The sequence below is a fragment of the Durio zibethinus genome, chromosome 3 (genome assembly GCF_047325235.1).
Source record: "Durio zibethinus cultivar Kanyao isolate XHJ-2024 chromosome 3, ASM4732523v1, whole genome shotgun sequence".
NCBI lineage: Eukaryota > Viridiplantae > Streptophyta > Magnoliopsida > Malvales > Malvaceae > Durio > Durio zibethinus.
This window is the reverse complement of record NC_143164.1, coordinates 2,621,205-2,636,858: the sequence shown is the minus strand read 5'-3', so window position 1 is coordinate 2,636,858 and position 15,654 is coordinate 2,621,205. Positions and strand designations below refer to the sequence as shown.

The 15,654-nt window shown below is 33.8% G+C and overlaps 3 protein-coding genes, 1 long non-coding RNA gene and 1 other non-coding gene across 28 annotated transcripts; 1 reads left to right on the top strand and 4 right to left on the bottom strand.

The window, feature by feature from the left end:
• Positions 1-411: 411 nt before the first annotated feature.
• Positions 412-6,880, bottom strand: EMB975 (Tetratricopeptide repeat (TPR)-like superfamily protein). 17 transcript variants are annotated; one of them, XM_089758010.1, is made up of 6 exons: positions 5,824-6,880; positions 5,460-5,534; positions 5,276-5,362; positions 4,648-4,834; positions 1,390-4,347; positions 412-832 (listed from the first exon to the last, which is right to left on the bottom strand). In XM_089758010.1, the coding sequence occupies exons 5-6, from the start codon at positions 2,844-2,846 to the stop codon at positions 772-774; spliced, it is 1,518 nt and encodes a 505-aa protein (XP_089614136.1). In that variant the 5' UTR covers positions 2,847-4,347; positions 4,648-4,834; positions 5,276-5,362; positions 5,460-5,534; positions 5,824-6,880; the 3' UTR covers positions 412-771. The 17 variants fall into 17 exon arrangements, with proteins under 17 accessions (XP_089614136.1, XP_089614145.1, XP_089614140.1 ...); XM_089758019.1 differs by having other exon boundaries at positions 1,390-4,239; XM_089758014.1 differs by having other exon boundaries at positions 5,276-5,340.
• Positions 5,239-5,302, bottom strand: LOC149519514 (small nucleolar RNA snoR101). The gene has a single exon (XR_016341237.1). It is a non-coding gene; the product is annotated as a small nucleolar RNA snoR101 (small nucleolar RNA).
• A 140-nt stretch (positions 6,881-7,020) lies between the features above and the next one.
• Positions 7,021-8,621, bottom strand: LOC111293998 (high mobility group B protein 3). The gene is made up of 8 exons (XM_022887491.2): positions 8,560-8,621; positions 8,425-8,473; positions 8,190-8,297; positions 7,906-7,963; positions 7,765-7,809; positions 7,596-7,676; positions 7,393-7,482; positions 7,021-7,297 (listed from the first exon to the last, which is right to left on the bottom strand). The coding sequence occupies exons 2-8, from the start codon at positions 8,463-8,465 to the stop codon at positions 7,280-7,282; spliced, it is 441 nt and encodes a 146-aa protein (XP_022743226.1). The 5' UTR covers positions 8,466-8,473; positions 8,560-8,621; the 3' UTR covers positions 7,021-7,279.
• Positions 8,622-8,749: 128 nt separating this feature from the next.
• On the bottom strand, positions 8,750-11,543 carry LOC111300470 (12-oxophytodienoate reductase 2-like). Of its 3 annotated transcripts, none has more exons than XM_089758031.1 (6): positions 11,380-11,543; positions 10,823-10,963; positions 10,550-10,680; positions 10,261-10,437; positions 9,481-9,994; positions 8,750-8,909 (listed from the first exon to the last, which is right to left on the bottom strand). In XM_089758031.1, the coding sequence occupies exons 1-6, from the start codon at positions 11,454-11,456 to the stop codon at positions 8,750-8,752; spliced, it is 1,200 nt and encodes a 399-aa protein (XP_089614157.1). In that variant the 5' UTR covers positions 11,457-11,543. The 3 variants fall into 3 exon arrangements, with proteins under 3 accessions (XP_089614157.1, XP_089614158.1, XP_022751840.1); XM_089758032.1 differs by having other exon boundaries at positions 10,261-10,398; XM_022896105.2 differs by lacking the exon at positions 8,750-8,909 and having other exon boundaries at positions 9,201-9,994.
• Positions 11,544-12,938: 1,395 nt separating this feature from the next.
• Positions 12,939-15,286, top strand: LOC111300452 (uncharacterized). Of its 6 annotated transcripts, none has more exons than XR_016337760.1 (7): positions 12,939-13,189; positions 13,647-13,706; positions 13,787-13,819; positions 13,992-14,073; positions 14,221-14,325; positions 14,640-14,761; positions 14,960-15,286. It is a non-coding gene; the product is annotated as an uncharacterized LOC111300452 (long non-coding RNA). The 6 variants fall into 6 exon arrangements; XR_016337737.1 differs by having other exon boundaries at positions 14,171-14,325; XR_016337765.1 differs by lacking the exon at positions 13,787-13,819.
• Positions 15,287-15,654: the final 368 nt, after the last annotated feature.

Below are 15,654 nucleotides of genomic sequence, written 5' to 3'. Positions count from 1 at the left end.
TTGTCTCTGCAGCTGTCTCACCTCCCGTTGTTTTTTTTTTTTTTTTTAAACAATACTTGATTTTTGTTTTCTTTACTATTTAATTTTATTTTTCTTTTCTAATGGGAATATGTATATAATGCGCGCGAAGATGCCTGCGTGATAAATGCCACGTGAAATGGATGGATCATGGATGTGCCCAACTCTCACGTGAGACGAATTTGCTTGTGTGAGTGAGTGTAACCATTGTTTTTGTTGCTTTCTTTGTTCTTTTTGAAATACTAGTAACAAAAAGAAAAGGAAAGATAAAACAAGTAAGGAAAAAATAATTTCTTATAATTAAGTTTTCAAAGTTTAATTTACTCTTTATTATTATTAACCGACAATCTTAAAAAATAAGAGATAGAAAAAGAGATAAAGCAATCAAAAGTATTGTTTGGTCCTTCAATCAATCTTCCTTTCCTTTTTTTTTTCTTTTAAATTTTAAAATTTATTTTATGCATTGCAGCATGCATGTTTACACATCACAAACCCAATAAAGGGCACCAAAAATACAAATTGTTTTCCTAAAAATATAAATATACTCCATTGGTTAATTAGTTAAACAGGAATTTGTAACTGATATAACAAACACAAGAAGCAACCAACTTTGGAGCTTTTATTACCGACGTGTTGGAAAGAGCCGCGGGTACTCTTCTTGCAGGAAGAATTCAACGAAACACCCCGATGGCAGAGCCTCATCGATACATTAATGGTTTACATCTCCAATAGGCCCAAGGGAGGGGGAACCCATTAGCATTCAACTGCTTTCTCCAGGCCTCCATGTACTTTCAAATGCGAAGCTTGTCTCACCCTGGCTGTCAATAAGGTAGAATCCCATATTACCTCTCTTTTACACAAAAAAACAACCAATATGATATCAAATAAGAAGAAAAAAAAAAAAGGAATTTTTTTTGACATGACATTTCCAACTATACACAATTTTTTTTGGACCATTATTTCATGTAATTACAGGACAGAGGAAACCAATTGGTAAAGTCTTGACTTAGACACTTGGTATTTCCCTGATTGATGGATGCTTCTCTAATGGGTTAAAACATATGCTCAAATGTTATCCTCCTCAAACCCAAATACAAATGGACAATGAGGTGTTGGTCCTTTCCTTCCCCCCTCTGCAGGCTCGGCTGCTAGGTAAAAGCTTCAAACAAATGCGCAATAAATATGGTAAAAATGAAGTAACAGTGAAAGAGATGGTTAAAAAACTTAACAAGGACAAAACATGACAATTGTGACAATTGTAATAAGGTAGAGAGAGAGAGAGAGAGAGAGAGAGAGAGAGAGAGAGGCCTCTAGATATAAACATGACAATCAATAGTAGAGCAGCAAACATCTAAAATTCAAAAACCTAACCTCATTTCTTTCTCAAGTTGTGACAACTGTAATAAGGTATGTTTGTCCAATGAAAATCCTCCCATCTCTGCCTCCTTACAAACCTCCTTACATTTGGCCAGTCTCCCGGAAACCATATAAATACTGATCAAGTCCCTATATATGTCGTATGTTGGAGAGAAACCTGCTTCCTTCAGTTTCGAAAAATATCTCACAGCTCTCGAGAGATCATTCAAAGCAACCAAAACTTTTATTGCTACACGATAAGCAGGAAGATCGAAGACACATTCTGAGGCCTCCATTTCCCAAACCAGAGCCAATGCCTCCCTGTATTTCTTTTCAGAATAACGACTATGAAGCAATGTTGTGTACATGACCACACTTGGATCACGCCCAGATTGTTTGAACCAGTTAAACAAGCTCTCAACAATCTCGAATTTCCCAAGCCTAATGCAAACCTTCATGATGGCTGTACAGTCCAGCTGGCTCAAATTCAAATCATCTCTTACTCCAAGATCATCCAGTAAGTCCACCACAAGTATGTGTTTATCAGGATTCTTTCCAAGCTCCAACATTAACTTTGCATAAATGCTTGGATCCAACATTCTTTTACTTTGCTTAGCAAGTGAAAAAAGCTTCCAAGCAACGTTCAAGCTTCCACCTTTGATGAACCCCTTTACCATTGCCTCAATCAAACTCCGATTAGTCAAGCTAGTGAACTTCTCCAAGTCGACTGGCACTTTTAATTCACGGTTCCTTGCCAACACCTCGACAGTTGAACTCAAAATCCTATCATCCGGGAATAATTGAGGTTGCTCCTGAGCCCAACAAAAAGTTTGCAGAGCTCGTTGTGGAAGACCCATGTGACCCAATTCCCGGATTGTCATTGACAACGAACCTTTACGCAGAAAAGGAGCCCACCTATTTAGAACTGCAGACACATCTTCATCGAAAGCAAGGTCTTTAATCTTTCTGGCTAAGCCAATAAGAAAGTTTGGGTTCTTGTATAACTGTTTTGATACAGACGAACGAGAAGTTGCCAATTTAACGTGTTTCTTTGGCGTAGGAAATCCCGATGGTCGTAACTTGTATGGAAGTGGGAGAGGTAGAGGCCTCTCTCTGCCTAATTTTCCAGGCTTTTGAGGAATTCTTCCTCGAAAAAGTGAGGATATGGCTTCGACCTCATCTGATTCCCAAACAACATTGTTCCCCTCGTCTTCTTCTTCTGAATCATTATTGCGAACGGAAATTGAATCTATTTGTTGAGTGTCAGTGGCCGTGTCGGTTCCGGGCTTCTGCAAGAATAGGTTGACGCCAAAGTCAGGAGGAAGCTTGGTGCGACGCGGATAACGGAGGTTCTTGGGTAGCTTTCTATAGCTGTTGGGATATGCCATGGTAGTTATAGAACTGCTCTTTGCTGGCTTTTCTTTCAACGGTATGATAGGATATGCGGTGATGGATGAGAAGATGCAATCCATTTTGTTTCTTTTTGTTTTAGCTATTCGTGTCTTTCCGGTATGAAGCTTGTGCGGCGTAGATGCTTACATACTTTAAAGTCTTAACAGAAATATCTTCAAACAGTTTGTGCGTCCCTTACTAACAACTTATTTTGGATTTCTGCCTGTCACTTGAGAGTTGTAAGGATCAGGAAACCCACCGGGCTTGGCAGGCGATTGGGCTCTACCTAACAATCACGTATTTGGTGCTTATATATATATACATATATATATATAATAAAATTGAAACTTTAAAAGGCACTTCTCATATCTCGGTTAAATAAAATCTTAGTCTTACCCCTCATTAGGCTGCATTGGGCCAAAATATCTTAGTCTTACCCCTCATTGGGCCGAATGTGTATAATTTGGTGACAAAACAAAATAAAAAAATCATTGGGCCAAAAGAATATACAATTGATTTTCTTAAACACAAAAAAAAAAATAAAATAATAAGAGTATAAATTCATCAATGAAGGAAACATCAGACCATTTACTTGTTTGTATCTTCTATTATATGTATGTATTATAACAGTCATTTCGGCTCCATGTAGCAGGTAATCATATGGGTGTGCTATTATAATGATTTCCCTTTCATGGTAAATGGTCATTCAACCAAAAAAGAAAAATTAAACAAAGAAAAAATTAGTGCTACCGGTACATCATTAAATGATAAATTAGCAAACATCTTATATGCAGTACAACCCCTTCCTTTTCCATTTTTCCCAGCACCCGTAATAACCACTGCAATAAAAATTCCTTGCGCTCCTCAGCTGGGCAACCAAACAAGGCTCTCAGCCTCTAACCCTCCACAAGTACTTTTCCCTTTTTTTTTTTTGGGCACAGAAGAGTGGAATACCACATACATTCTTAAGGCTCTAAGCCTTGCTACCCCTAACATATCCCCTGCATCAACTTGACAATTCCTAAAGTAGGATCAGTTAAAACATACAGAATACCACCTTAACCAAAAAGCCCAGCTAGCCATATAATCCGCACAAAAGCTTGCCTCTCTAAAAATATGTTGAAACTTGCAGTTCCAATCTCTACTGAGAAACTATTGACATTGATGAATTACATGATAACAAGGATCTGTCACTTGAACATTGCCCTTAATCTTATTCACTGCCAACTGGCAATTTGATTCAATAATCAATCGTCAAAACCCTCCATCCCAAGCTAACATCAGTCCCATCTGAATAGCAGCAGAAGCCAGTTTTGCATGAAATGGTCATAACACCCAAAATTATGCTTCAGAATTTTATACGATTTTCAGGTGACCTTTCTCAATTGGCATCCCAATCCCTTCATGCATTTCATTCACCATATTCTCATATGCCATTGTAGTGAAAACCTTATCAACCCTGTTTCCCAGGCTCTGTTGGTGCAACAGTGCATCAATTAGAACATCATCCATAGGCTGCATCCACTTCAACACATCCCTTTTATTCACATTAATATTCTTAGATTTACCCATTTTTCTTACCTGCACATTATCAATAAGCTATTAACAATGATGGTAACTGAACGTATTATGCTCACATAAAGATTGGAAAGAATCAACTATAACCAAGTATTTAGGATTAAGAACAGTCACTCAGTTTACATAAATCACTAAATAAACAAAAATGCTATAGCAAATAGCATCTGGTGGATCCATATGAATTCACAAAAAAGAATGAACCACATGGCTACTTACTCTGCCTAGTTGCCAATTAAAAGAAACTGAAATGCACCCTTAGAAATGGGCACTTTCTAAATGCATATTTTGTATTTTTGCAATCACCTTTTTTGTTAATGAATGGACTTCACCCTTTTCATCTTTCAGTGCCTCTACACAAAATAGACCATTACATATGAATGGTTATAGTGGCACTTGCACATATACACTTTATATAGTCCAAGTTGAAAAATGGTCATTTGTAGCTTCATTGCCAAATTCATTCCCCACTTAAGGTACTAAGATGCATTATCTATCAAAAGAGTAGAATATGCTATTAGAGAAAATAATTAAATATGCATACACTGATAAAATGTGAGTAGCCTAGCAACTTTTTATACCACTATTTGATGAATTCATTACACAAACTCATATCACGGTAAATATTTGATAAACCGTAGCCTTTGAGACCTCCAACTAATTCTACCAAACATAGATAAAAAATAAATAAATAAAAGCTTCTTTATCGCATGTATATCAAGGATATAGGGTCAGCTTCGTCATCATTTAGAAAAAGTGAACCACGGTTTTAGGTTTTGCACACCAAGGTACACTTAAAGCGAGCAGATCACCAAATTCATTTGTATCAAAAAGAAGAAAACAAGGGAGTAGAAAGACAAAAAAATGTTGCAACGTAATGTGAGGTGCAATGAAAAGAGCATCAGCACAAAAACTTGTCAACAGGTGAACTTACCTGAAGTTCAGAGATCAAGTGTAAAAACATCATGTGCCCTAACTTTGCACCACTGCCACCAAAAACTAAAGAAAAAAATGTCCCAAACTAATCATGAAAATCAAAAGATCGCATCAGTCTTAGTACAATGAGCCAATAAATTAAAACTGAAAAAACTAATCCAGAATCTTTGAGAAAGACTGACCAATTACAAGGTTAGATTGTAAACAAGGGCACTTCAATAAACACCAACGGTTCACCATAGGCACCATTGAGTCAACTGCATTGTAATTTCTTTTAGCTCAATCTTTCTTGCAAATCAAAAGAACACCCCAAGCCCCCAACTACAAACAATTCTCTTCGCTCTTAAGAATTTACAGATTTTCTGAGTTCTAAGAGTGTATAAAAGAACCCTAAACATTGATTAATCTAAGATGAACAAACGGAATTTACGAAACCATATTTCACTTAATAATAATAATAATAACTAGCAAAAGCAGATTCAATAATAAAAGAAAACAAGAACATGACAAAACCCTAAACAAAAGGATTAATTAATGAAAAGAAACCTGTTAAGAAGAGGGCGAGCTCGTCTTCGTCTTCATCGATTGGAAATTGTAGCCTAACATTACGGGCTTTTCTATATAAATATATATCCTACGTGCCTTGTATGCGCCTATTGTTCTCTTAAGCCGGCCCATTACTCTCAAGCTATTTTGACGAATTTGCCTTCTTAGTGAAAAACCCAACAAATAATAATAATAAGCGAAAACCCAAATACATACAGATATTAATTGACTATGACGAACCATGATTTTTAAAAGATTTGCGCACAAAACAAGTAAATTATCATTTTCAAACCTTTCGTGCTTACCACTTATGATTATTCCGTTAGGTAACTTCGCAAATTTTGAGAACCAACTCAACTTCCATTTAAGATTTTTTTTTCACCCATTTTTCCCATGCCAATTCAGCATTTATTTGACACGAAAAAAAAGAGTTGGGGAGGACATACACATAATCTGGAGTAACTTTATTTTTTTTCCATAACACTTTTCCTTTTTATGTACGGAACATTGGAACATTAGAACATTGACCATTGACCTTTAGCCGTGTATAACTTCGGGCCATTGACCAAATTCTAATGACCTGGACATTCAATCATAAAATATATAAAAAAACAAATAAATAAATCGTGTCAAAAACACGTTCAGCACAGAATAGATGACTCCACATCGATAATCAACGGCAACAGATAAACAATTACAAACCTCTACTATAAAAAGGAAAACAGATAAAGGTCGTAAACCCCTAGACATCAAACAACCCTAATGATAAACCCTCCAATCCACACAAACACAACAAAGCAGCACCCACAAAATAATTATATATACAATAAAAGATGATAATACAAAGGAACTTACATATATAAATAATGAAAGGCTGATAATTAAAAGAAAATCTAATTAAGTTGAAATTAGAAACATGCAAGCATGAAAAATAATAACCAAAAACCAGAATTACAAACAAAATTATTGTTAAATCAAGAAAACAATTTAAACAGCCATGCAAAACCATCGAAAATTAAAACCTCAAGCTTGTCACGTTGATAAATTAACAGGTATCATCCCGGTTCGACAAAAATAACAGAAGCAATTATACTAATCAAACTGTTCAAAGGTTTTATCTCAGAAAACTAAAGTTAACAGAAGGGTTGAAACAAGCAGCAAAAGAATAACATGCACATTAGGATAAAAAGCTATAGATGAGGGCTAAATTCTCTACAGAGCATTTATCTAAGCCATTCATTTTAAAATGGAAAAAGTACATATAGCAGTAAATCTCCCATCTACAACTATTCTGAAGGTCAAAAGAAACCAACAGGATTCACGAGATACATTTTTTTCATTAGATGACATGGGCATGGACATCTAAAAGAGCAACATGGAAATATCAAAGCATTAACATAAGATGATCAAACACTATCACAGCCTACATTGACTATGCTATCCTCTCTGGATCTTCCTACTCATCATCATCTTCCTGCACATAAAAAGAAACCAAATTGAAGAAGGTCCAAAATAACCCGTCCAAAATAACCCACAAGATCAATAACACTGTAACAAATCGCAACTCACCTCTCCGCTGCCTTCATCATCATCCTCGTCATCATTCACCTCAGACACAGACTTCTCAGACTCTAAATCATCTTCTTTGGCACCCTCAGCCTGCAATTAGTCAATAAAGTTCATGAACTTATTAGCAACCCAATTAGAAACTTTTTTGCTCATCATATACAGAGTCTAACAAACAATTAATTTAAAAAATTAAATTAAATCACCTGTTTCTTATTGTAGGCTTTCATGTTCTTTTCATACTCAACCTTTCGCTTCTCTGCCTTAGCAATATAAGGTTGTTTTTCCTAAAATCATTTATTTTAAATTAATCGAAAGCATATTTGCACATACTTTTTAAAAGATTTTCAACGCTGAAAATAGCAAAATACTTACAGCTTCAGACATGCTCTTCCATTTATCTCCACCAGCTTTGCCAACCTGAATTTAACCACAAAAAAGAAAGAGAAAAAGCAAAATTAAATTAAAATAAAAGAAACCTATAAACAAACAACAAAAGCCATTGTTCACACTCACAGCAGCAACGGATTTGTTTTTAGGGTGATCTTTCTTGTATTGCTCACGGAACTCCTCCCTTAAATCAGGAAATCAAAATTAATGGATTAAATAAAATACAAAAGTAAACCAATAAAATCATTCCTCGAAGCTCATTTTTGCTTTGACCATAGAAGAATCGTATAATTCACCTCTTCAATTGTTGTTTTACGAAGAATATAAACGCCAGAGTTTTCCACGGAGCAAACGGAACAAAAAGATTAAAGAAATACCGACAAAAACAGGAGAGATTCGTGAATGATTACATGAAAACGAAGAAGGCGCTGGCAGGCCTCTTTGGCTTGTTTGGATCCTTGGCTGCCTTCCCCGATTTCTTTCCACCTTTCGTGATCGGTTTCTTATTCACGGAGAGCCTATCAACAAATCATAAAATAAAGTCAAATAGAGAGAAACGTAAATCCTGATCTAGATCTAAGATCTTAGAACAAGCAATCTGAAGAAGCGAAAGAAAATCGAAGAGAAAATACGAGAAAGGCTTACTTAGCGCTCTTAGTATCTGACTTAGATTTAGCTCCCTTCATGTTGAACCCTGCATTTAAAATCGCAGATCAGCGAAAAAAAACAGAAGAAATCAATAGCAAACGAGAAAATCCGTGCAAAAACGAGGGGAAATACCTGGTGGGTGAGCTAGGGTTAGAGTCGAAGAGAGAGAGAAAGAGATAGAGGAAAATATGTGTGAGAATGAGGGGCCGAATGGCGGAGATATTAAGTTGGGCAAATTGAAATTCAATTGCGCACGAAATGAAATTTGGGGAGGGTGGGGTGGTTTAGGCGGGATTTGGAAATTTCATGCCACGTCAGCGATCTATGTGCTCTTATGTTTATTGGCTGCGTGACTCGTAAGCTTTTGGCTTTGAGACCTTTCTGTGTTTCCTTTGTGCTTCTTCTTGCGTCTCAACATTGCAGCAGAGCAGACTTTTCTCCTTTCCTTTATGTTGACATTGGGTAAAAATTCAATTCCAGCCCTGCAATATATATATAAATAAAGTGGGCCGTTTACCATTCATTCCGAGCCCAATCTATTTATTGAGGGCCGGGATATAAATAGTTGATATTCATTATGGACTCTTTCCTGGCCCATATGTTAGTATACAACACATTAAAAGGAAGACTTGGCCCTAACCTTTTTGTCTGTTTGTAATCAATAAAAAGGAAAAAAAAAAAAAAAAAGCTGTCAATTACCAAACCAACAAAAGAGAAATGAAGTTCATCGGCAATCCTATTCTTTGTGCCCAGATGTTATGCACAAACAAATCTTCTATTAACACAACAGCTTTTCCATTTCATAGTTCTATCCAAAATGCATCAACAGTAAGTGGACATCATAACTTCAGAGAGAAGAAAAATAAAAACACTTTGGAGAAGATCTTACCATCCCTTGTTCACTATCATTTTGATAAATAAATACACAAACGGAGTTCTTTCATATGCAATAAATTATTATGTATAAAAGGAAATTAGTTGTCGGTTTCAAGAAGTGGATAATCTGTGTAACCAACAACAGGATCATGAGTGTAAAAGGTGTTTCTATCGTACTTGTTAAGCGCAGCATTAAGCTCAAATCTCCTTGGTAAATCAGGGTTAGCCAGAAACAAGCGTCCAAATGCAACAAGATCAGCACCATCCCTAGCAACCACTTCATTTCCGTCTTCTCTGTTGTACCCACCGGCCACTATAAACGTTCCTTTGAACGCCTTTCTCATTGGCAAGAGACTATCCTTTGTTTTTTGACTCTCAAATTGAGTGATCATCCTTGGTTCTATCATATGACAGTACAAAATCCTGTATTTGTTCAAGGACTCGGCCATGTAAAGCCCAAGGGCTTCAGGGTTTGAGTCCCCACTGTCATTGTAATCGGCAAAGGGAGAAAGTCTTACGCCTACTCTGTAAGCTCCAATCTCATCAGCCACTTCTTTAACTACTTCCAGAGGGAAGCGGCAACGATTCTCTAAGCTCCCTCCGTATTCATCTGTTCTATCATTCACTTGGTCCTTCAGGAACTGATCAATCAGATACCCATTAGCTCCATGAATCTCTACTCCATCAAAACCTGTAACTTCAAATCATTAATTTTCCAGGACATTCATATATATGCTACCAGCATAGTCTCTATAACCATTATAATCCAGACGGTTAGGCATATTTTTGCTACAGGGACAGGTAGAAGATGAAAACGAGCAGATGAAATTATTATGAATTAAATTCCCTGTCATGGAAAAATTGACAGTTCTACATAAGAGTTGGCCATGGATAGATGCCACCACTCATGTGAATTAAAGTGTAATTAATCCCCAGGCAAGCTGTTAAAAAAAATACCAGCTTCCATAGCATTTCCTGCTGCCTTTCTGAAGTCATTTACGACTTGTTTTATCTCATGGATCGTCAATCGACGAGGAGCTGGGAAAGCTGCTTCTGTTGTGCCATCAATGTGAGTCTTAGCTTGTATTGGTTTGTCTGTACAAGAGATTGGGGGCTGCCCATTAGGTTGGAAACCTACATATGAAACCAATATATGGAGTTCCATTACTGCATCTGCATGCACTATACTATATATTTAGAAATGATTCTGCTCTTAGAGATGAGGAAAATGTGAAGAATTACTCACAATAATCAGAAGCTCTACCAGCATGCCATAATTGACAAAAGAAAATGCCCCCCTTCTCATGAACAGCATGCACAATTGGTTTCCATGCCTCCACTTGTTCTTTCGTCCAGATGCCAGGAGTATTTGGATAGCTTCAAATTTTTAAAGGTTTAATTTGTAAGTAAGTTGCAGTTCAAGTCATAAGATTAATTTCTTGATATAAAATATACATATGTATATATATCTATAGTTTCAACAAAAGGAGTATAGGATTAATGTGTAAAATTAAATTACCCTTGAGCAGTCTCTGAAATGCCGGCTGCTTCTCCGATCAAGAAACCACCTCGTGTTGTTCTTTGGGAATAATACAAAATGGCATGAGGTTGAGCAACAAAGTTGTAAGATCTCAGTCTGGACATGGGTGCCAAAACTATCCTACAAAACAATTTATTTAAACAATATATGTATATACTAATTATTATTAGTTATAGTGCAGTAATTATTTACTATATTGTATATACAGACGTTGAAGCTCATGACATGCCAAAAGTAATCTTCCAATATTTTGAAGGTTAGCTGATCTGATTAATCACTTGTTATTAGCGACATCATGAAAACATCAGGAAATTAAGAGAAAGAAAAAAGAATCGCACACAAGTTTTAAGAAGGATCAGAATTCAGAAACATTGAGAGCTCAAATTTTTACACTACTACATGTGTTGAGGAACTCAAATTTAATTCTGTGGTTTTAAACTAATTTGGAAATCAAATAAATATATATACATATATAGAGTACAAATCAATGAAAAAAGTCCCAATCAAAGTAAAAAAGTAGAATGAAATTAACATGCCTGTGAGAGAGGCTAAAGCTTCCAATCTTAAAAGGATTGAGGAGGAGAATCATTTCCGTTTCATCTTCTGTAGTCATGATTAGACGCCTTATTCCCTCTTCACAATATCCTTATCATCTCTTTCAAATAATTCTGCGTTTGCGGTTCGCAGTGAGGACGTAGGAATTTCGATCACTTAGTTTTGTATTATTATATGACAAACAAAGAGCTAGGTCCACCTGCTACCGTCAACAACTTCCACAAAATGACGTTGTAGCTACCGTCAACCACTTCCACAAAATGACGTTGTAGCGATCACAATTTCTAACAATTAAAAATGTCGTTGCAAAATACTATTGTATTTGTAATAATTTTTTATAGTCGTTTTTTATTTGATTTTTTAAAATATTTTATTCAACGATATTTTTTATTGATGTAAATTCCTGTAACGATAAAAAAAAATTTTATGAAATCATATTATATTTGCAACATCATTTAATACTAAAAAAGATGTTTTGAAATATTATTAAATTTGTAATAAATTTTTTTATTGTTCTCAAATAAATTTGTTTAAAAATATTTTATAAAGCAATCAAAATAGTTATTATGAAACACAAAGTTATCGTTGTAAAATCTTCTCCAATTTATAATGGTTTAAAAAGCAGTTGCGATATTATATTATATTTGAAACAACTTCTTAGTTGCTTAATCAAAATGTTTTACATTAAAATGAATTTTCTTTTTCTTTCAATATAAAGGCCTTTAAGTAGCAACTAGAAGAAATTTTCATCTAACTAAACCTAAATCAATATTTTCATGTCTCAATCAAAGATCTCTTTGAGGTTTGAAATAAATATCAATATATATATATATGAGGAGTGATCTATTTATATCATTGTAAGTGTTACATATTTTCTGAATTTTTATGAAAATGACTAAATGTAAGTATTATGAATATAATTTTAATCCAAAGATAAAAAAAATTTATAACTTTTATAATAATATAAATGGATCTCTACTATATATATATATATATATATATAAGGAACAAAAATAAAAAAAAAAAGTGTCATCATATTAAAATTTTATATCTTGATATTTTTCCATTTAATAATATGACGTGAAACAAATATAAAACAAATACTATTTGAATAGAAAGGATGGGAACTAGTATTTCTTCACTATAAAAAACAAATAATTTAGTGCATCATAGTATGAAAACATATCTAAATTCTTCACTGAGTTACAACAAACCTTTTAAGATTTCATGTGATTTGTTTTTTCATTAACTTTTTCTTTTTATCCATATTTGATTATATTATGAATTGCAATGGATTAATAAATTTTAGTTGAACTAAACTTAATGAATTATGAACTAAACTTATAAATTTTTTTTAATCTAAATTATGATTGGTTACATAAATAAATATTAATATTACTTTTCAAAATATCATAATTGGTAAGCTTTCTGTGCAATTAAAATTTTTACTAAAATTAATTATTGTAATTTATTAATTTTTTATTTTAATTCATATATAAATTAAAAAAAAAAGTTATATTGTAGCAACCTGCGTTAACGTTAGTACGTCTTTTTCCCATTCTTCTTTCTCTACAAAATCACAAGTGCCGACATAGCACAAAACTCTCTCTGAGCAACCCGATGCCCTATCCCTCTCCTTCGCCTGTAAGTCCCCATTCTTCCCATATGCCGACGACCAACACTTCTCATTTATCGTCCCTTTCCTTTGTTTTTTCTTCTTCTTCCTAAATCATCGAGAGACACAGCCATCATCCTCAAGGAAACCCGATTGCCTCCCCTTCCCTAGAGACGGCAAGTACCCTATTCCATCCCCCTTTCTTTCAGCGAGCTTTGCCCCCTCTTCCTTCTTCGAGTCTCTCCCTTTTCTTTTATTTATTCCTTTTAAAATTATTTCATTGTTATTATTTTTGCTTTTAATTTTTTTACAAAACTTTTCTTTCATTTTCATAACTTTGAGGTAATTTATTTGCTTCAATTTTAATTTAACTTATATTAGGGCGTATTGATCTCTGGACTTTGAACAATAAAAATAATTTATATTCTAAATTTTAATTATATTTTGATTTTGCCATATCAATTATTTGATTTTTGTTTTACGGGTATATTATATTTCTTTGTTTCACAATTAATTAATTAACCAATCAATTTAGAAAAAGCCAGACTTTGAATAATTTTTTTTTTGTATTCTATCAAATATTTGTAATTTTGTTGGCTTGATATGAAAAATGAGCATAATTGCTGCTTGCAGGTGAAACAAACTGTAGAAAATGTTGATGAAGCAGTGAGGGATCTTCCAGGCGCCAATACGGTAATGCTTGAATGTTAATCCCTTCTCCTTGAAACCTCTCTGTCTTAAAAAAATCTAACAACAAATTTCATTGCCTGCAGAATCCAGAAGATTTATGTATTAATCATTCCCAGGTGGTTATGAAAAAATTTTAAGAGAAGAATTAGGAAGAACAGATATTGTAGCATCATTCTCCATTTTATCTTATACTTGTATCTGACATTTTACTCTATATTGTTCCATTCTGATCCCTTACACATTCAGTATATATGTGATTTTATATCTCATTACTCTTGTAATTTGTAGGTTCTTGATAGTGTGAGAAGGGATAGGTCTAAAACATTGTAGGCTTGTAAACCATTGGGATTAGGTCAGGCGACACTGGCAGGTTTGTCTAATTAATCTGCCATTATACACTCAATTTTGTAGGATAATTAATGTATATTCTGTCATACATGTTTTCATGTCAGCTAATTTTTTGGTAGTGTGCATTTGGTGGAACTATGTGGGACTGACTTGTTCTTTGTGATGAAAGTTATGGATAAAGGTGTTATGCTTAACCCAAACAAGGCATTTGAAATTGCATTGATTATGAATATTAAGCTTCAAACCCAGATGGTCATTTGTTTGCTATCTAATGGTAAGTCTGGTAATGCATATAACTATGGTACTAGGACCAGCAGATGAGCTCCCCTTTGGTTTAAATCTTCAATGTTTTAGCTTGTTAGTTCAGTAATAGTGAACATGTAGCGGGCTTTGATTAAGTTTACTAGAAAGTTTAAGATAAGTAGGATTTTAGTAGTCATTTAGTATTGATAATACGATTGAATTGTCCTTTAATTCATTTATATTTGATTTAAGTTCATATTTTGTTATTTTAACGCTTATGCTAAATAATTCCTTTTTTTTTTTTTTCTGGCACTGGCAATGACTTTTAATTATTGGCATGGAAAGAGTTTCTCTATGAACGAAATGATTATCAAAAAAGCTGTGGAAACTAGAGTCAAAGAGTTGTCTGGATTCCTTTGGGTCAACATGTCGAGCAGCAAGAGATACTAGAATGATCTTCTTTCCGGGTAATATTAGTTTTTTCCTAACTCTTTCACAATTTTGCAAGTGAAAGCTATTTTTCCAGTTTCTTAGTGGAAGCTACTGATTTTTCTCCTTTAATTTTTGGTCCATTCTTTTTGTTGGCATCTATGATTAAAAGAATTATTTGCCTACTTCGTAGTAAAGATCCTAATTAACTTGATTGAACTTCAATTTTGTTGCAGGGTTGAGGCAGAGTTGTCGCAACATTTTTCGGTAAAAATCGAAACCTCTCCAACAGTAACTGCTAAAAAACCCTTTGCTGCCTTTGATAGAGCTGTTGAAGACTCATGGGAAGCTTGTTTGTCGGTACTCCTAAGAAACCAATTGAGTTACGAGCCTTTTCAAAGCAGATGTTAAATACGGATTTGTCAAATACTGACTTTTCATTGACACAACAATTTTAAGTTTATATCGACTACGTCACTTGTTATATTAAACTTTGAGAAGATTGTAATTAATAATAAATAACTATATTACCTTTCAAATTAATATTATTTTCTATTTTTTAATATTTGTATGAATTTTTCAAATTCTTTGATGTATTTAAATAAACATTTTAAAATTAATAAAATTAGTGCTAAATATTTTGTTTACTATTTATAACAACAAAAATATTGTTGTTAAAGATTATTTGCAAAACAATAATATTAATTATTAAATAATTTTAAATTGTTGCAATAAAAATTAAGAGCATAAAATTATGGTTTCATAAGAATTTTGGTAATAATTATTGTCGTTATTAAATTAATTATTATAATAATAAAATTATTATTGTCAAAAATGATTTACAACAAAACAAATAGTGTTACTAAAAATTTTAAGCAATTAAAATAATATTGCTACATAAAACTTTTAACAACCAAATACGTGGTTGTTA

Excerpts from the sequence above, each read along its gene's own strand:
- EMB975 (XM_089758010.1), bottom strand. The coding sequence starts at position 2,846 with ATGGATTGCATCTTCTCATCCATCACCGCATATCCTATCATACCGTTG. Across the intron at positions 833-1,389 it reads CAACTTGAGAAAGAAATGAG|GGTGAGACAAGCTTCGCATT; the intron begins GTTAGGTTTTTG and ends ATTGACAGCCAG.
- LOC111300470 (XM_089758031.1), bottom strand. The coding sequence starts at position 11,456 with ATGACTACAGAAGATGAAACGGAAATGATTCTCCTCCTCAATCCTTTT. Across the intron at positions 10,964-11,379 it reads AGCTTTAGCCTCTCTCACAG|GATAGTTTTGGCACCCATGT; the intron begins GCATGTTAATTT and ends ATTGTTTTGTAG. Across the intron at positions 9,995-10,260 it reads AGGAAATGCTATGGAAGCTG|GTTTTGATGGAGTAGAGATT; the intron begins GTATTTTTTTTA and ends TTGAAGTTACAG.
- LOC111293998 (XM_022887491.2), bottom strand. The coding sequence starts at position 8,465 with ATGAAGGGAGCTAAATCTAAGTCAGATACTAAGAGCGCTAA. Across the intron at positions 7,964-8,189 it reads AGCGCCTTCTTCGTTTTCAT|GGAGGAGTTCCGTGAGCAAT; the intron begins GTAATCATTCAC and ends TCCTGATTTAAG. Across the intron at positions 7,483-7,595 it reads AAGCCTACAATAAGAAACAG|GCTGAGGGTGCCAAAGAAGA; the intron begins GTGATTTAATTT and ends GACTAATTGCAG.